General features: G+C 40.6%; 1 protein-coding gene across 1 annotated transcript in view; it reads right to left on the bottom strand.

Annotated features, from left to right (window-relative positions):
* The window catches only part of TES (testin LIM domain protein), a 470,958-nt gene that overhangs the window by 169,877 nt on the left and 279,826 nt on the right, over window positions 1-21,255 (bottom strand). Inside the window, exon 4 of the mRNA XM_044088700.1 lies at window positions 13,658-13,993. Coding sequence (XP_043944635.1) covers window positions 13,658-13,993 — 336 coding nt within the window. The remainder of the gene's footprint in view (window positions 1-13,657; window positions 13,994-21,255) is intronic.

Below are 21,255 nucleotides of genomic sequence, written 5' to 3'. Positions count from 1 at the left end.
TACCTCTCCAAAATCCACACACACACACACACACACACACACACACACACACACACACACACACACACACACACACACACACACACACACACACACACACACACACACACACAGGTAGGGGAAGGGCAGGCATAACTACCACTCAAATAAAAAAAAAAGTTTTTGTATAAACACAGATGACCAAACAAGATGCTACACAAGGGGAGGAAGGGAAATCTTACTCAAGCACACCTAGATATCAGAAAAAAAAAATTACTACTTACTATCCCTGAGCTCAATTCAAAGGAGACCACGATGCACACTACTGGCATGGCAAACGAGATCTGGGGGAAGATGGGAGATGGTAGGGCATTACGGGTAAGGGGAGGAGCTCGGAGCTTGGAGCAGATGCTAGAAAAAAAGTTGCCGGCTCGGATCCGATACGGCTCCGTATACCCACAGGTTGCAGATAAAATGAAGTTAACTACCTCAGATCCTTTATTTCTTTCAGACTAACTTGAATGAAGAAAGCTCAAAGTTGCATTCTTTTAGTATGCCTTTGGGAAGTTGCAGCTTTTTCAGATCTACCCTCTGTATTCTATGGCACAAAATGTTTTGGAGACTGGACTGCAGAAGATGTGGATGGTACAGTAAGTATAAACAATGTCCTGCTGGTGTGGAGTGAGACTAAACAAAAGGACAACTAAGTTCACTTAAGATTTTGAATAGGACAGTGAATTGATCCAAAATGAACTCATCTCAGCTATAGCCTGGAAGTGCAACAAGATGTGGAAAAAATGGGATAAAATGTAAAGAATGTACCAAGTAACAGCTTAAGATAAAAATGTATGAGTATGCGATTTACAAATAAAGTTGCTAGACAAACTGAGAATGTACAACTTGAAACTGAACAGGTTTAAATGTGGCATGTTTGTGCAACCAGCCTGAAGGACATGGGCAATTATTTATGCCACAAAGCTTGATGCTGGACAAAGAGAAAGTAAGTGCCTTGGTGCTTGTGCAGAAGTTGGAAAAGCTAGACAAGCCATGAAGACAGTGCTAGTAATAAAGTACATAGTGAACAGATCAGGCATTCCTGTGTCTTAAGTACTTTCAGCAAATGCTGCAATGTGGAATGACAACTGTACCAGGACAAGAATTCTGAGATAATGAAGCAATGCTTCATTATTATAATGCATCTAATACTGTTGTATTATATGCAAATGCTAGTCACTATGGGCCTGTAACTGTACCGATGCTGATCAACAGCACAAAGTTTAACACATGCAAAGATCAGATATGCTCAGACTGAAAAAGTTGTTAGCCAGTCTAAGCGAAGGTCTTAAATCCTACAAGCACATATATGATAAACCAGTATTTTGCTCATGACTGCTCATGAGCCTTTGTTGTTTTTCAGAAACCCCGGGATACAATAACCCCGACACTAACTGCACACCTTTCTAAGTGAACAGACAACAGAAATATAACGCACACCTTCTTCCTCCTAATTTAACAATGGAAATTCTTGCAGCTTTAAATATTGACAGGGAATCATAAAGGTCAACACAAAGTGCAGACTTCAGGTACACTTAGTGTAATCTGTGCGACTAGAAAGCACAAAAAATCTGAAAAATGTTGTTGAATACATATCGTGTAAACTTAGTGTACACAGTGTAGGAGTTACTGAGTCTAGCCAAGTGTCATTACACCATCCATCTCCTAAATCAAAAACTAGGATACTTAACTTCCTGAGGTATGGTTTAAAAAGTGAAGTACAAGCCAGGAAAACAAATGCACAGTGAAGAATAGCTCAGCTAACCTCAATGAACTGAGGGAAGACTATGCCACCAACACCTAGGCCAGAATGGAAAGTGATTAAGAGCTTAGCAGGTACACAGAGAAATACAAAGAAATACAGTTACATCAGGATGCCATTATGAAGTATAATAATATAATATTTATATAAATATCAGATCAGCTATATTCAAGTACTTTGTTTCAAGTCAAATTAATATTGTACTTTGGTTTTCTGAAGTTCTGTGAGGAAAAATGTCAGAACAGATAGAGTTATTCAAACCTAGGAAGACTGCAATATGCATCATAAGAATCCTATGAATAAACTGCTAACATTATCACATGAAATACCAGAGCTGCCATGGAACATAAGGTTAGATCTCAACTGAAACAAATAATTTTAAATTTGTACGCATTATTACTCCACGGTCCCATACGTACTGAAGTTAAAAAGGACAGAATAACCACAAACAACTAGTGTTCTCAGGAGTGCATTCTCAACATGTGGATTACCAGAAATGGTAACCACCAACTTCAGCTCATCAGCTAAGACTTAAAAAATATTTGCAAGAAAATGAGAACTTAACCACGTTAATACCAGAGAATGACTCAAAACTATGAAGAACCTCAGAGCAATGCAACAGTACTTAACAGGGACACTGCTATTTGTCCATATTAGAAAACAGAAATCAGGCACTACAGGGAATTTCACTGTCCCTAGCTCAATTACTAATAAACAGAAGGCTCAGGAGTAAACTACCTATCGATACTTTACTGATAGTAGAACATGCAAGAAATATTAAACACTTATTAAAATAGAAGCAAAACAATCAAATTCGGTTAAGACACATATTGCTTTCTAGTATAAAGAAGGCAGAAAGGAGCTGGCTAGCACTGAAATATTTGCACAAAGACAAGTCAGAAGCAACCGTTTCAACAAATCCACTATAATCCAGCACTTTCTGCACTTAAAGGTCTGATTCACACTCACAAAGGAAAAACACAAGATTGTCAGTACGGAGATCAATACATTATATCAAAGAGCTAAATGCACGAGTCCGATGAGCACACTACCATCTCAGAAAATAGCGAGTCTTCAGTTTATCAAGGAGTGCAAGGATAGGATTGTGGTAGACTTGTCAAAAGTTGAACAGCCAAGTATACATACATTTTATGAAAATCTTCCGGAACAGTTACCCAATCCTAAGATTCGACCAAGTCAATGATGGTGTTAAACTGATATGGAAGGAAAAAAAAAAGACATGTAGATGAAACCATGCTCTCTGGTGGTATTGAGGGCTAAAGACCTGACTGCCACCCAGGGTCCCAAGTTTAAGTAGGTGCTCAGATGCTGGATGAAGTAGGGAGGGGGAGGTTGGGTGCCAGCATCCTGTAAGGAGAGGGCTGATGGCCACTTGTGCAGCTCCAAAGACAAAGCTCATAGTGGACACTGGAGAGGAGACTTGCATAGGCAACAACCTTACAACACATATGAGTGAGCCCACCCCTGTCAGAAAATGTAACCTTTGTCTTCTACATGCATTATGAAACACACATGCATGGGTTTTTGTAGGGCTCGTGTGCATGCCAAAAACACAGGAAAGCAGAGTTATAACATCTCTAATGCCCTCACCTTTTGGGATACTGTTGCATGTACAATCTCTCTGATATCCTCCAGGATGGCTCCTGATGGCTTTTGCTCCACTTAACACCCCAACCAATGGGGAATTAATGGGCTTGAATCCAGCTGAGGGAGTCTCAATTGCTGTCATAGCAGAAGGGGGATAAAGCACATAAATAAACATGTAACCAAAGTTGAGACAGAGAAGGAGAGATTTAGAAGTCAACCATAAGGACCCAGGAGATGTACGTATATATAGAAAGCTAAAAATCAAAGTAAAACCAAATACTAAACAGCATACAGAAAACTTTCTGAATCTGCTCAAACTTTAGGCACAAGCCTATCACATATGTTATAGCTTAACGTTGTGTTAATAGCTCTCTATAAAATAATAATAATACTATCTCATAGTTTAGTTACAGTAGTAGGACTTTGTAAAATATGCAAGATGAATGTGTGTTACCTTTAACTGAATGCTTGCCATATGGTATATCTCATTCTTAAAGTTGCAGTAAAAATCCTGAAAATTCAATCACTGTTTCGTGTTATGCTCAATTACTTTGCCATTCAACTTCTTAAAATGTTATACATAAACAAGGCCAAGATCAACAAGCTCTGTGCTGTGTCCAGTATCACATCAAGAAGGAAGAGCTCCTACCAGATATGGAAATAAATGTGAGTGCTGGGGGGGTGATGAGACTAGTGCTTTTAAGATGCATATCCGAAAACTAGCAAACACCTTTTACAGACTAAATGGAGTGTACACAAAAACTGAATTGTACAACTTTTAGGAGCAGAATTAAGAAAAGGATAGTGGTATTTTTTTTTTTCGGGGGGGGGGGGGGCTACTGTTTTTTTCTCCATTGAAAAATGTGCAGGGCAAGCACAGTGGCACCATAGGAGGACCATGTCTGGTCTTTGAAACTAAAGCATTGCAATAACTCGTCTCCCCATTTGTAAATATTCCTCATGCTATCTTTCTGCAACTCAGTTCTAAAATAGTATACATTTAGTCTTCTATCCTACTATCATGAAACCTACACTGCAGGAATCGGCTCCCTATTGAAATGTTGGTACTGCTAAAGTTGAGTGCAGACACTAAAAAAAAGAAAAAGAAAATGTAGAAGTGCAAATCTTCCACATTGCTTTTCTTCTTGGCAAATCCACTGTTTTTGGCTATTCAGTCTCCATATTTCATGACTCGCTGAAGCAGGTTCCGTTATTCAAATGGTTACCACAAGAATCACTTCCATTAAGACCTCCCATTCCACACCTTTACAAGTGCTCCAATACCACCCTTGCACTACTATCTTACTTTTCATCTCATCACATTCTACTCCTTCCTTACTTCCAAACTTCTTACCATAGGAGGTTACTAGGCTATTGGCCCTCAGGCCCTTTTAAAACTAGCCAAGTGCTTAGGCTCAAAGTCCTTGTCCAGCAAGACATAGGTGGAATCCCAAGGGAGTATTTTCTGTTTCCCATCCAGTTATCCAAGTTGCACTTAAAAAGGGATAATTAGGTCTATTCCACAGATGGAGTCTCTGGGACACAAATTTGTCCCACCAACAAGTTCTAATCACAGACCGGGTTAAGGTCATGCGTATGGGTTACTGGAGTGGAGCTTGACTTGCAGACATGCAGCAGTCCCATCAAGGCGGGTATTGAGATTGTTTTGTATGCCAGACACAAGTCAGCTCTGAGGAGTCTGTATGAAACAGAGGGACAGGGCTTTTAGTATATCTGTGTAGGGGTAGATGTTTGAGGCCTTGGATTCTCCTGGTGAGGAACCTCTTGTGGTTTCTCCAGCTGCTGCATGTGCTTTGCGAGGTACATGTCGAGGGGGGGGGGGGCATTGTACTCAATAATTAGCCTTATAAAGGGAAGAATACAGAATGTTATGACCTCTTTGTCCCTGAATGAGATACCCTTACTTATGAGGTGGGCCATGTAGAAAGCTTTCCTTACAACAGAAGCAACACGGTGGTCAAAAGTTAGGTTGCTATCCATCTGGGTGCCCAAATCCCTCACTACTGATTGTGTACTTAGGACGTTGTTACTAATGTGATATGTGGGGAAGTCACTCTCCCCAAAGGGGATGATGTATTTTTTGGCATTCAGCTTTGAGGCCATGTTTCTGGCACTAGTCATTTGTTTGGGTGAGATCCTCTTATCGGATGTCCACATCACTTGGGCAATTCATGACCGTACCCAGCTTGCAGTCTTCTGCAAACCTGGTCAGCCATAGCCCACTGGTTTTGGCCTACACCTCAGAAAAGTATATCCCGAATAACAGAGGCCCAAAGACTAATCCCTGGAGTATGCTGCTTATTACGAGTCTACTGCTTGAGGTGGCTTCCCCTATTTTGATTAGGTGGATTCTATCAGTGAGCCAGTTTGCTACCCATCTGGTAACATATGGACTGATGCCTAGTTGAGAGAGAGTTCATCTATTATGCTAGAGTGGGGAATAGTGTCGAAGGCTTTGGCCAGGTCAAGGTAGGCGGTGTGCACAGTCTTCCCCTTGTCCATGGCTCTGGTGACCGTCTCAAAGAAGTTGACCAGATTTAACAGACATAATCTCCCTCTGACAAAGCCAAACTGAGTGGGGTTGAGTGTTTGGAGGTTGCCAATGTCCCTGTTAATGAGGGACATGATAATCCATTCCATGGCCTTGCAGATCAAGCTAGTTAGGCTGATGGATCCATAATTTCTCAGAACGGTGGATGCTCTGCCTTTGTGTAAAGGGATGACAGTGTCTGTCCTCCACTTGGCTGGGACAAAGCTGGTACTCAGGCTTTGGTTGAATAGCCTAATGGTGCAGCAAGTTCATGCCCGAGTTAAGGTAAGATGCAGCCTGGGATGTTATCGGGTCACATTGAGGCTGCATTTTTTTGCCTTTGAGAGGGCAGTGATGACCTCTTCCCTAGAGACAAGGGGTGGGGGGTAGGTACTTGGGATGTCCTGATTTACTGGTACTAGGGATGTCCTGATTTACTGATGGGGGACAGAGGGGAGAAGTTTTCACTGAATCAGTCACGTCAGCTAGTAGATTGGCTATATCTACAGCATTTGTGTATGTGGTGTCCTTGACCACCAGTTCCGAACAGATCTGGGTGATTCCTTTGAGACTGCAGACATATGTGAAGAAGGCCTTATGATGGTCTCTAGTAGATATGGCCAATTTGGACTAGAAGTTGGTTTTAGAGGATTTCACTAGTGCTCTTCTTTGCTTGTTCAGATGCCTCTTATCCTCCTCCCTTAGCATATGTTCCATATACTCCACTTCACCCTGATAATGCGCTTCTACAAACATTCATTTCTTCAGTCTGTGCCTATCCCCCCTAATCCTTTCTGCCTTACACTGCTTGCATTCTAACCCACTCAGATTCTCCCAGTGCTGCATAGGGGCCTGAGCACGTGGCTCATGCGTCGGTTTTTTAGACCTTTTCCTCAATAACTGGCTACAAGATATCATTACATACATATACACATACTCAATATTTCCATTACACATCCACACCACACATCACCTATTTTGCTATATACTTGCACTATATATACTGCTCATCAAATAACTTACCACATTACTTTATACCCTGCCCACAAAGACAGTTCCAAATTATCCATTATCGACATACAGTCCAATATATCTATAAAATGCTACATCCTTTATTTAGAAACTAACTCTAATATTTGCAGATTTATTCACATCTCCCTTGATCTGCTCTGGCAACACAGAAACCAACCTAGGATTACCCTATTTTACATTTATCCTCAAACATACCCTCAGTTACCTCTGCAACTCTTACCTCTAAGGATTTCAACACTGCTTAACAGACCAGATGTACTTCGACAGTGTACAATCCAACACACAAGATTTTCTTCTAGCCTCTGAAACACAGATCAAGCCTGATGACAACTATCATCCTCTAACCAGATCTCTTCAACTTATTAATTTGTTGTGCATGCAATGCATGTATGTGCGGGTGCTACATTTCTACCCCAAACGTAATTCAACCATCTTGCAGCAAACTTTTAAGATAGCAGTACAGAATGAGTACAATAGAGTCCACACTAAGCAGAAATATTCAAATGACTAAGTTTATATTCATAGATTGACAGCCTAGTACCAGGTTCTGGGGCCTATACACGCCTAGCTATAACAATTCCCTGGCTATTTCTTCCCACAGTATTTACTTCCCTGGACCCCTGTCTAGCATCGGATGTGATCCCTGGGTTGAATTTCCTATCTCCCATCCAATCAAGGTACCTTTTGAAGAGGCCCACTCTTGACATGTATGGGCAGTCTATTCCAGAGTCTGGGGAGTCTCTGGGTCAGTAACCTATCCCTCCAGCATGTTTTGTTCATTGTGATGACAAGGTTTAGATCCCTGGAGCGTCTCTCTCTCTGAGGGATTGTGATTTCTTTAAGTGTAGCATGTCCAATAGCTCTGGGTTTGACATGGCCTTGTATGTTAAGCAGAGATCCCCCAAGAATAGATGATATGCGATAGAATATAGGTGGAGTTTTTTTTAGATTGTCAGCATAGAGCATCTGCTTTAGGCCTGCGATTCTTTTAGTGAGGTATTTCTGTGGCCTTTCCAGGTGTTGCAGATGTCTTGAGAGGTACATACCAAACGGGGCACTGTATTCTATAATGGGTCTAATGAGGGATGAGTACAGTGGGACAATGACCTCCTTTTTTCTGGATGAAAAGCCCTTCCTGATGAGGTGTGCCACATAGGATTCCACAAAGAAGAATTTGACTGTTGTGGCGATGTGGTTAGCGAAGGTGAGACCACTGTCCACCTGTGTCCCTAAATCTCTTATCACACTTTCAGTGTTTAGTGTACTGCCACCTATGTGGTAATTCATGGGTACATGTTTTTTCCCAAAGGGGATAATTACACATTTCTTGGCATAGAGTTTGAGCCCATGGCTCTGGCACCAAGTATCTGTTTCTGTAAGGCCCTTTTGTAGACTATCCACATCATTTGGGGATTCAATAATGGCTCCCAGTTTGCAGTCATCTGCGAACTTTGTTAGCCAGTGTCCCTTAGTGTTGGCCTGTACTTCAGAGAAGTAGATGCCAAAAGAGCGGTCCTGGGACTGGACCCTTAGGTACTCCACTTGTCTGGAGCTGGATTTTGAGTCTGCTACTTTTACAGTGTGGGTTCTGTCAGTAAACCAGTTGGCAACCCATCGAGAGATGTAGGGATTAATACCCAGCTTAGTAAGTTTATATATGATTCTAGAGTGGGGGATGGTGTCGAAGGCCTTGGCGAGGTCCAGATAGGCTGTGCGGACCACCTTACCCTTGTCCATGGCTCTGGAAACTGATTCAAAGTCGTCAATCAGGTTCAGGAGACAAGACCGGCCCTTCACAAACCCAAACTGCATGGGGTCCAGTGTTTGAAGGTTGCCAATGTCTTTGTTTAAGTTCCATGGTAATACATTCCATAGCCTTGCAGATCATGCTTGTCATACTGATAGGACAGTAGTTCCCAGGATCCAAGGTGGATCCTGCCTTGTGGAGTGGGATAACTGTAGCTGTGTGCCACTCAGTGGGCACGAAGTCTGAGGTGAGGCTATGATTAAACATTACTGTAGCTGTGTGCCACTCAGTGGGCACGAAGTCTGAGGTGAGGCTATGATTAAACATTACACTTAAGTGAGGTGCCAGTTCATTTTGTAGTTCATATAGTACAAAGACTGGGATGTCATCTGGTCCCATAAATGCTGCATTCTTAGCTTTGGAGAGTGCGTTTACCTGTGTGGCCATTATTAACGGAATTTGGCAATATTTCGGTACTGAGATGGGCCCTTTAGAGGGTGAGAGGGGGGTGAAGTTTGCACTGAATCGATCTGCCAGGATTATTGGTAGTATCCTTGGGATCAGTACATTTAATGCCATTCTGTTATAGCTCAGAGCAGATCTGTGCATTGCCATTTAGATTCTTGACATAGCTATAGAATGCCTTGTGGTTGTCTTTGGAATCTTTGGCAATTTTATTTTCATAATTAGCTTTGGAGGATTTTATGAGGGATCTCAGCTTCTTACGGAGGTTGGTAAGGGAGTTTTTTTGCATCCTGGGATTTTCCTCTTTTCTGCAACAGTTTCTTCCTTTTGTTGTAAAGTTTGTTTATGGCAAGGACCACCAGATTGGCTTCCTTTTTTTGGGAGGTGAGCATCTTGGTTCTATTGGGGATGGCACTACTCATGCACGAGTGGATGTGCTCGCACAGTGCCTTGGTGTAGGATTCAGCAGTCGAACTTTCCGTTCCCCTCTGCATGGGTGTCATGAAGTTTGTCACTTATGACTTGAGTAGCATGAAGTTGGCCTTGGAGAAGTTTTTTACGGAGGTTTCCTTACTGGGGGGTGGGTGCAGGATATGGATGTCAAGGATGATTAGCTTATGGTCAGACCTGACCAATGAGGGGGTGACCATAGGTGTGGAGCATCGATTTCCCATGTTGGTAATGACCAGGTCTAAGGATTAGTTGATCCAGGGAGTTGGAATTTATGCATTCCAAGAACCGTTGGGCAAAGGTGTTGGTACAAGAGTAGTTTTCACAGTTAATGGCAGGGTAGTTGAAATCACCCAGTATTAGGGTGTTTGGTTGTATCTTAATATTTTCCAGTATGTTTAGAAAGATATAGTGAGAATATTGGGACATGGTGGGGGATCTGTAGAAAGCTACAGTTTGGATTGCAGTCTTACCTAGTGTTAGTTGCACCTGGAGAATTGCAGACACACTGTGTTGGGCAACTAGCCTGGTGTTGTGAATATCCTTGGTGAATATGGACACTCCCCTACCTTTGTTTCGGTCTTGGTTTGGTGTCCAAAAAAAGTGTGGCAAGTTGTAGCCTGGTATTGCAGGGGTGCTCTCTGGAGCTTTGATCCTGCATCACGTTCTTTAAATAATGCCTTCATTTCATTGCTTCCTTATCTAATCAGTTAACAAAAAAATTCCATACTACATGGCACTGTAACCACAAATGGCAAGACCAACTACACATTAAGCTCAACTAAACAATCACCATATCCGGACATACACCCCGTCTTTATTCTCCCACCATCCCAGACTACATAAATGTTTGCATCTTATGCCTACAAAAAATCTACACAAATGAGTCAGAAAAAGTCATGCACAAGCCCCTTAGTTTATTCTTACTGATTATTAATGTACAACTGTCACCTATGCTAAAACATGTCGATTGTTGCTCCCTTATTAAGAGCAACATGCTGTTAGCAGTTTTAGCTTCAGTAAATTGGTCACCACATTGCAACACCACTGATGTATGTCATTGTACGTCTCGGTATTACTCTCGTTTTTATATCCTCTAAAGTTAAATTTCATCAAGAATAGCAGATCTTTTTGATCACAGGTAAACTATACACAATGACAAATCGCGGCACACACAAAAAGTCCTTGAATCACTTGTCTGCAAATTTCCTATTCCTCCACTTAGACTCAAGTCTGGATTTTCAATAGAAGTTAGATAAATCAGCTTACAGTATAACAAAATCAATCAGGACATTCAAAAATAAAGCGGGAATTCAGCATGTGCTATGCAAAACCACATCAAATATTTTTAAAACAATTAACCTCACAAAACTGCATCTTCTCCATGAATGATACCACCCAAACTACTTCGCAAATTGTGTGCCCTTACAACCGTAGAGCCATTCTAATCTTCCTGAACTTAATAGTAGCAACATAAAGTTACATTCTAAACAAACCAAATTTGCTTTAGTCCAGTTTTAAACATGGAGCTTATTTCACAAGTAGAAGAAACTGTAGGTTTTAGCTTTTAAATTTGTCAGCTACAAGGACAGTTATAATGTTTAACTTAAAGAATTAAATGTAAGAATGTTTCACCAAAGACAGTCAGAATCAAGATGTCAACCTTAAGAGTGGATGAAAATTTAAAAAAAGAACTGGCAGGATTAGGGGCTGGATTGTTCACCTGGTTTGTCACATTGTGGTATATGCATAGTGGTGTAACTGTCCAGCTTTGGAGAAAATGTACAAGAACTGTGGAGAGAAACTACCCTGAATTTGACTGAATCTTAAACTCAAAGAACATTGCGGATATTTATACCTTTCTCAAAGCCACACTGATGACAAAACTGCAAACATCAATGCCTTCACTGTTATAATTCAGTACCACATCAATACTCCCTTACCAAACTATGGCATCACTTAGGTCATTGAAGGCATTAAGACTTACAGAATATGTAAACTAAGATACAAGTCATAAGGTAAGAGAAACAGGACTATTAGCCACTGCTATAACTGAAGGGTCAAAGTGGGAGTGCGAGATTGGATTATTATTGACATAATCCAGCTGTTACACACTATTCATGCCAAGACACCCAAAGAAAGATTACTCCTGTTGAGGCACAAAAAGAGAGGAGGAAGGTATGCCCGTGTCACTAACTCACAAATTCATGGATGTCAAAGGATTTCCCAAACAAGAGGGATTTCTTTCCAAATGTAAGCAGTACCTCTACAACACAGGTGCACATGCGGACACGCTGTTGCATGTACATACATGCCGGCGCACAAGCACACGTGCACACGCTGACAGGTGCACTCTGCAAGTAAAAGCAACCTCTTTGAAGGGCAAGTTAAACACCACCACCATCCAGGCAGTAAACAAACAGTACCACAGTGTCTTAGCCTTCAACCTGATCATACTAATTAAAGAGCTTTACACCTAGAAATAAAATTTACCTCTAATCATTCTCATCTCCTCTCAAGATGCTAATTTTCATAAACTACTCTTTCCTTAGCAGCTGCAATCCTCTCTATTAACCACCACACGTCTAACAGCAATTAAACTTCCCTGCTCCCCTCCCTTCTTTCATTCATTCTCTGATCACTCCCCTAATCTAGTTCAGTATCAGAGGAAAGTCTGCACCAACATTCACCACGTGGAAGGCAGATAAAATAATCATGGGTAGCTTCCAACCAATCTCAGGCTGTTCACACCTGTTCACTATCACATAACACAACACAGAGCACAATGTTACAGGCAAGATGAAAGCTATACAACTCACCTACGGCACTTTTACAAGATGTGAGAGGAAAATGAATCACTGAATGAAAACCTGCATAGATGCAAGGTAGATATGCAGACACAGCACAGAATGTACGCCAGATGAGACCCAACTTAAAGAACCAAACACTATGAGGAATCATGTTAAATGAAGCTGTACTAGCAAAGAAAATGCTAAGCATACTGCAGTAAAATTATTGCCAAAACCAAAAACGGCAACTGTAAAGTCTTCAGCCACAAGACAGAAGAAAAGCAGTAATGTAACATTATTAGAAGAAGCCGTTATAAAACAATCTAATATTGCCTTCTTAAAAATTTGCTCAGTACAAGCATATCAGTGACTTATTGTACTGTGGTAAAACATCCTCATTTACATGCATTCGTAAGGTTACAAGCTTTTTATCCGGGTATAACGATCAGATGAAATCAATGAGCACACACTGCTGAAATGTACTATTTCTGATGTATTCCGATTCTGAAATGTACTATTTCTGATATATTCCGATTCTGAAATGTACTACTATTTCTGATATATTCCAATTCTGTTTGAAGGCTAGGCTAACACTGCAGCTTTGTTTTTTATAAATATTTTGGCACTGAAGCCAGGGAAGCTGGTAAAACATGTAATACAAAAACGTAACACCATATATACATTGTGAGAACAGATATAATCATCTTTAGAAAAAAGTAAAACTTAGCGACTATACCCTGTGATAAAATGGCTTTCATCAATGTGCAAGCATATCATTTAAATCAATCCTTCACATACTCTAACTGAACATATATCACCACACACACACACACACACACACACACACACACACACACACAGAAATATATACATATATGTATGATACTACAGCTAGATTTCAGATGCACTCCCTAGAGACAAGCACATTAAGGCTGTTCTGTGAAACACCTGACTGATTATCTCTGCTGCTACAGTTAAGAAAAAAAAAAAAAACCTTTTCAGTTTATTTTAATCTCGGGTGCCATCCATACTAATTGCAACAATCTTTCAAGTTTGATGCATTATTCAAACACTTGCCAAACATGAAATGTCTCACAAGACAGCTACAGGTTCTGCCACTATGAGTGATAAAAGCATGCATGTTTGGACATACAGTGTTATGTTATTCTAGATGAAGCACTTGCTGGTTAATACACATGGCTGCACAGATAACTACTTACATATCTGGATCCTTTCTGAGCTGCTGCTTTCTCGCCCACAGTTGCAACAGCTGCTGGTGCTAACTTGGCACTCGTGCTGATGTTGACTTGCTCCTTGTCCTTTGGTAGCACCTCATCAGGTAACTTGATGTCTCCTACACCAAGGACTTCGTCCTTGTACTTTTTCACAAACTGTTCCATTTGTTTCACTTCATTTGGAGACAACTCATGGCATTTTGTGGGGTCCTGATCATGAGCAGGCAGCTGCTTGGCCAACTGTTTCTTCCTGTACTGGGCACCTTCTGAACCAGCCACTGGCTGCATCTCTTTTGGTAACATCTCCATATAGCGCATAGCCTAGGACAGCAGGAATTACTCGAGTTAGAACAAGTATCCAATGACAGCTTTATTTCAAGGCTTCCTTCATACACTATATTAAAACACCATCTGTACTTCATGCACTATATAAAAAAACATTCAATGCTGATACCAAGCAGCACAAGATTTCTTTTTTTTTTAAATAACTAGGCTTCAATAAAAATGTGCTATAATTACTGGTTGACACATTAATAATCTGTTAAGAGGTCAAATATTCTGCAGTCCAAACAATGGCATCTGCCAAGTTTCATCACTTGTATTCATTAGGACACATGAAATACTTAAAGCGACTGGAGCAAAATTAGAAATGGACACATGCATCAAAGCTATAACTGGAAACTTACAGAAATAAACAATACAGAAAAACAATCTACTCTGCTAATTATAAAGCATTCCAAGTTTAAAAAACATACAGACTACATTTTTTCCCTTACAGAGCAAAGATGTGTAATCCTTTTTAAATAAAGTTGACTTCCAATACTGATATGGTACTGATATGGTAATTCCTGTACCAGCTCTGGCAACAGTAATATAATAAAAAAAAAAAAAAAAAAACATATAAAACTGCTACAAAGTGCAAGTCTATTTTACCAGTGACTTTGCAAGAGTGAGATTTTTATCTTTTATGTTCAAATGTAAGCAGACAGCAACAGTCCTTACCATATACAGTAATAATCTGCAGTCTGTACAGCATGAGTGTAAACTATGAAACAACTTGTGTGCTTAACTACACCCACTTAGCCTGCTCCATAAAAGTACTGCTAGCCTTATGTATTAGTATCTCATTATACATTTTAAAACAGTTAAACCAAAGTCAAAAAATGTTGCTCTGAATCAGTAATGGAAAGCTGCGTGAATACATGTATACAAGAAAAAAAAAATAATTTTGTCTTGTATGTATGATGGTCACAAATCTTAATGACCTTAATATGCATCTATTTTAGAGAAGTTGCCCCTGTGATAAGCTAGCAGAGTCATGCTTCCAATATTACGGTCAGGGCTTCTTACAAGAGAGGTAAAATTTCAAAGTTCGTTAACATCCGTCAGTAAATTAGTAACCCTAGAATATGGACTATTGTACACTTAACTAGTGCTAATTATCCAATACGTAATTCACATAATTATGTGACATGACAGATCACACAGCTCTTGCTACGTAACCAAAATTAAAGGGACACTAACCTTTTCTTTTGTCTGTACTCCCAAACCAATTTGTATCTGAATTGCAGCTGCAACTCTCAAAGCAATTTTAATTGCTTAAAGAACATGTCCTTGCACACTGCTGAAACTTTTCTAATAGTTTCCTCTAACAGGTGGCCCTGGAACTCTGACACTTGCAAACACACCATTTATAGTAAAGAAAAAGCACAAAAGTCAATTAGCTTCTGTAGGCAAAGCAACTGCACATGGTTACTGGGTGCATTACAAAAGTCCCTTCCAGAAGAAACAGCAACATATTTTGATAAAAGAAAATATATTGATTCTAGCAGATATTCACACAGCAACTTCCTTCAACATCTCTTGACCTTATTTTGTCACCAGATGACCTGCTTCTGTTATTCAACCAGTTTGCTGCTGTTCCTACCCAATAACAGCTGAAGTGACAAAGAGCATTTATTCTAGAAATTTCCTCTTCCTAAAAGGAAACATCCTTAATTATCAACCTCTCTCTCAAAACCATTGCTATACAACCTTCCCAAATGATGTTAACAATTTACTTCAAAAAGAAATTTCAGAATATCTACGAGGTTAGTGCTATCATGCGAGTAAACTTCTCCTGCAGTACATCTGTAAATTGGGACATGGTACATTTTTACAAAGCAGCAAAAAAAAAAAAAACTAAGTGAACTGGGAAACTTGACATGGTATTTTACTAATTTCAACAGTTTAAATTATTTTGCACTGTCTTCTAAAGTTCTTTCTCAAGTGGTAGCCCTTGAACGAGTGTAGTGCATACTAATTATGGATGCTGTATCCTGCTATTTACTAGCAATTTTAAGAAGATTGTTCTACAGTAAAACTATTTCCGGATGCCCCACAGAGTGAAGACAGTCCTATCTTCTAGTCGATGAGAAACAAAAGGACTAGTACATGCAAACATAGTCTAAGCTGCAATGCTCCTTCTGAGGGATACTTTTGGTGCATCTTCCAGTTTTAGTGGTAAGCAGCACTAGTGCTTGGCTGGGTTACTATTACATTCTCGAAAATGCATTGGTCTACCAGTCAAAACGTCGACCTGGAAAGATGAATCCATACAGCTGAATAGGCAGTAAACTCGAAATGGAATACATCAACTCCCGGAGTTCGATGTTACGTCAGTCGACCATGCTATGCAGCTTACAATACCCTTGACTTTCCATGGGGCAAACCCCCTGCAGCCCCTACACCCCCTGCAAATTATATACATCAACTCACGAGATCACACTACAGTGAGGAAATGGGACCACGGGGCAAATCCCCTGCAGCCCCTACACCCCCTGCAAATTATATACATCAACTCAGAGATTGAACTACAGTGAGGAAATGGGTTAATTCCCTGTTCCTCACTGAACCTCAATCTTTGTATGCAATGTCGAACTCAGAAAATCTAACTACACTACACATTCGCTGTAATGTAGTCTAGGTTTTCTGCTTCGGCATTCTGCCCGCTTGAAAACTGCCTTTCAACCACATGCCAATCGACCAAAGCAGTTTGGGAAATCCAATAGTAAACCTGCTTGGCAAGCATTCAACACAGCTCTTTAAGAGCCGATACAGGCCATCAGACTCACTGCCTTACTTAAAGGCTTTCCTCTTCAAGAACACAGTAGTGGACATGGCAACTCTTACCCAACTGACATTTACTACTATGCAGTTATATCCTTTGCTACCTTCCCTAGTGTCAACAATCTCAGTCTTCCACACTGAACAGAGATGAAGTAATAACTTAGTCATGCTTTTCTTCTTCTGTTTTCCATTCTGAAGTCCACCACAGTCTGTCAGTGACTTACCTCCCACAACATGGCTAACAATACCGTGTAAATTCCAAAACACCTTAAGAATTCTCCAACAAAGACCTGTAAAATTAATTAATCATACTGCAGACTGTTTAGTGATGTTTGCAAGATATGCACAGTTGTGCAATTCATACTGCATCAGTGGTCAGCTGGTACACCAAATGTCGACTGTAGTCATCAGAATGTCTGCCTCGACAATGGTTCAAACTATAGCAAAACATTTCCCCAGATTATACGAATCAGAAAAACTCAACTCCTTTAAGGACGGACATATTCTTAAAAGGGCATTTCCAATATCTTTAAATCTTAATTAGCAATAATGCTAGATACAGGAGTTTGGTGACAAGTATTTCAATAATCTATACAAACACAGGCTTATCTTGAATCAAAAGCAGGGTTTTTCAGGCCTTACTGGGCAGCACATAATACTCTATAGGATGGTGCATAGTACATCCATGACCTGTCAGATCACTGACAAATTTGTGATGCAGTCATTTTGGACCTCTCCAAAGCATTTAGTAATACTGACACATGCAATGTCATGGAATAGCACAGTGTCATAATTGTGCCAGTTTGTAGTGTAGTCCCCTTCAGGGCTCAATACGAAGGCAAGTTCTCTCAGTATTAGTACAAGACCTTTTTAGTATCTTTGTGAATTACATGGTCTAACTGTGAAGAAGCACAAAGGTGTTCAGTACACTGATGACGGTGCAATCCTCCAGGTCTATATTACAAGATCTAATGCTTAGGTGATCAAACACCTAAACATCGAACTTGTAATATTGAAAGCAAAACAACGAACGGCTGATTTAGCGCAGAGAAAGATTTCCCTTGGCCATTCACCGGATTTTGTCATTTAGTCTACTGTAGAGCTATCTCGGAGTTGGTATATTTAGTTAGGGGGTGGGGGGCATAACCCCCCCAATCAGGGGTGGGGGCAAAGCCTCCCACTTAGTTTGGGTGTAAAGTCCCCCCGTGGCCGAAGTGTTTTCCTGCACCGTTCGACATTTTTGGGTCTCCTATTACAAGTTCGATGTTTAGGTGTTTGATCACCTAAGCATTCGATCTTGTAATATAGACACCAATCCTCCTTGTATGCAACAGTCATTGCAGTCAAACTGCAATCATGGTTTGCTTCACTGCGAATCCACATTAACACTACTACGGCAAAAGCTGTGCTCTTTTCAGACAGGTCTTTGTTGCAGAAGTCTTAAGGTAGTTTGGAATTTACAAGCCAAAATTGCCATTCTAACCATTACCCTAATCAAAGAAAATGTCACTACCTCTTGCTTCATCAAAAATCTGGCCTTTCTTAACCTCTCTGCACGTCAAAGATTGAGAAAGGAATCGACAAAACTGATTTGTCTCCATTACAGATAATCAGCTTCAGTTTAACAAGCACTGAAATAACAGTGCTGTGTTGAAAACCTACTGACAGCTAGGCAGACTGTGTAGCAATGTCATTTTTGGAATGCATGATGTTCAATTATCTATTGCTAATATGTACTTACTGCCTTCACATCCATATTCTTTGCAGTTTTGAACTAACCTTGGTGTGACATCTGAACAGAGGAAGGAGGACAAGGACAGCTTATGGTGCAATGAGGAAGTACAAGAGCGTACACAGAGGAAGAGGGTGGTGAAGAAGAAGTGGGATTGTCAGAAAGATGAAGGAAGTAGACAGGAGTACAAGGAGGGCAGGCATATGGTGAAGACAGAGGGGGCGAAAGTTAAGGGATAAGGCGTATGGCAAGTTGTACGAAAGGTTGGACACTTAGGGAGGGAGAAAATGACCTGTAGTGATAGGCTAGACAGAGGGACTGAGCTGGAAAACATGCGCAGCAGGGTAAGGGTGATAAAGGATAACAAGAGAAATATAGGCATAAGTGAGGGGAGTGTGTTGAACAGACAGAGTACTTTGAGGGGCTGATGAATAGAGAATAAGAGAAAGAAAGTTGGATGTAGTGAATCACGAAGTGCAACGCATTAGCAAGGAGGAAGTAAAGACAGCTATGAAGAGGATGAAGAATGGAAAGGCTGTTGGTCCAGATGACATACATGTGGAAGCATGAAGGTGTTTAGGAGAGATGGCAGTGGAGTTTTTAACCAGACTGTTTAATGAAATCTTGGAAAGTGAGAGGATGCCTGAGGAGTGGAGACGTGTATTGGTACTGATTTTTAAGAATAAGCGTGATGTGCAGAGCTGCAGTAAATAAAGAGGGATAAAATTGATCAGCCACAGCATGAAGTTAAGGGAAAGAGTAATGGAAGCTAGGTTAAGAAGGGAGGTGATAAGTGAGCAGCAGTAAGACTTCCTGCCAGGAAAAGAGCACTACAGATGCAATGTTTGCTCTGAGGGTGTTGATGGAGAAGTACAGATAAGGTCAGAAGGAGTTGCATTGTGTCTTTGTGGACTTAAATAACAGGGTGGCTAGAGGATTTGTGGTATTGTATAAGGAAATCAGGCAGTGTGACATTGGTAGGAGTGATGGATGTATTCAAGGTGGAATTGGGATTACATCAAGGGATCAGCTCTGAGCCATTTATTTGCAATGGTGATAGGTTGACAGACAAGATCAGACAGGAATCCCCATGGACTATGATGTTTGCGGATGACATTGTGATTCATAGTGAGAATAGGGAACAGGCAGAGGAGGAGAACCTGAAGAGGTGGAGATGTGCTCTAGAGAGGAGAGGTATGAATGTTAGCATGACTAAGATTGTGTGTGTGTGTGTGTGTGTGTGTGTGTGTGTGTGTGTGTGTGTGTGTGTGTGTGTGTGTGTATGACAGGGAGGACAGAAGAATGGTGAGGATACATGGAGTAGTGTTGGTGAAGGTGGAGGAGTTTAAATACTTGGGATTAATAGTTCAGAGGGAAGGCGAGTGTGGAAGACAGATGAAGAAGAGAGTGCAGCAGGGTGAACTGGGTGGAGAAGAGTGTTAGGAGTGATTTGTGACATACTGGTACCATTAAGAGTGAAAGGGAAGGTCTGTAAGATGGTAGTGAGACCAGCTGTGTTATATGGGTTGGAGATGGTGGCACTGAGGATGAGGAAAGACAGGTGTCAGAGCTGGATGTGACAGAGTTAAAGATGTGATGATTTGCACTGGGTGTGACAAATATGGACCCGATTAGAAATTAATATATTATAGGGTCAGCTCAAGTTGGACGGTTTGGAGACAAATCCAGAGAGATGAGATTGTGTTGGTGTGGACATGTGCTGAGAAGGGATTCTGAGTATATTGGGAGAAGGATGCCAAGGATGTAGCTGCCAGGTAACAGGAAGACAAAGGCCTAAGATAATGTTTATGGATGTGGTGAGAGAGGAAATGCAGGTGGATGGTGTGATAGAGCAAGATGCAAAGGACAGGAAGAAATGGAAACAGATCTGCTGTAGTGACCCCTAATTAGAGCAGCCAAAAGGAAAAAGAAGATCCCTCTAATCCACTGGAGCAGATCTACTAGATGGAATTTAAATAGTTAATGTACTTAATTCAGTTAACATTTCAAAGACACCTGTACACCTCCCCTAGTGTAGATTTTTGGCTAAAACTCTAATGTAACGCAGCTCAGAGTGGAAATTAGCACACATCCACAAAGGAAGGAAGGAAGGAAGGAATGTAAAGATTCCCACTATCCAGGACATGTTGGCAAACTGGTGCAAGCTGCTCATCCTTTAAGATAAAAAGTTTTGGGAATTTCAAAAAATATTTTTGCGAAAACTTCAACAGATGCAACAGAACTGTTGGTGCCAACATCACTTAATGCCTTGTCATGGTTACTGGGCACCTTTATTTACTATCTATGCACATTTACCATTTATATACCAATTTTTGAGTGTATCTGCAGTAACAGACTCTTGGCAATAAAGACAATTAATAAACAGTCCTTATGTACTTGCAATTCTCCATGAGCTCTTCATAAATCTCCGATGTTTAGTCAGCAGTTTAGTAGTACTGGTCATGTTACATGCGCTGCTCCCTTTAAACATTTGTGCATCAATGTCTTTGCAATATACAGCATGTACTAGATGTATATGGAATGATTACAGTCCAACTCTGAATTCAATATAATGTTCTATTCCATTTGTGTGTATTATGTGCTTTTGATTGCTGCTAGTGGCTATAGTATTGTGTACCGCAACTTTCCTTCATTTCACCTATGCACTGGTCTCACCAAACCAGTACTGTATCAATTACCTACTGGGTATATACAATACCTATTACTTTCTCAGTTCAAATTT

Source organism: Protopterus annectens, chromosome 11.part0 (assembly GCF_019279795.1).
Source record: "Protopterus annectens isolate FY-2018-M chromosome 11.part0, PAN1.0, whole genome shotgun sequence".
In the NCBI taxonomy this organism is placed as follows: domain Eukaryota; kingdom Metazoa; phylum Chordata; order Ceratodontiformes; family Protopteridae; genus Protopterus; species Protopterus annectens.
The sequence above is the reverse complement of the archived record's forward strand: the minus strand, read 5'-3'. Positions and strand labels throughout refer to the sequence as shown.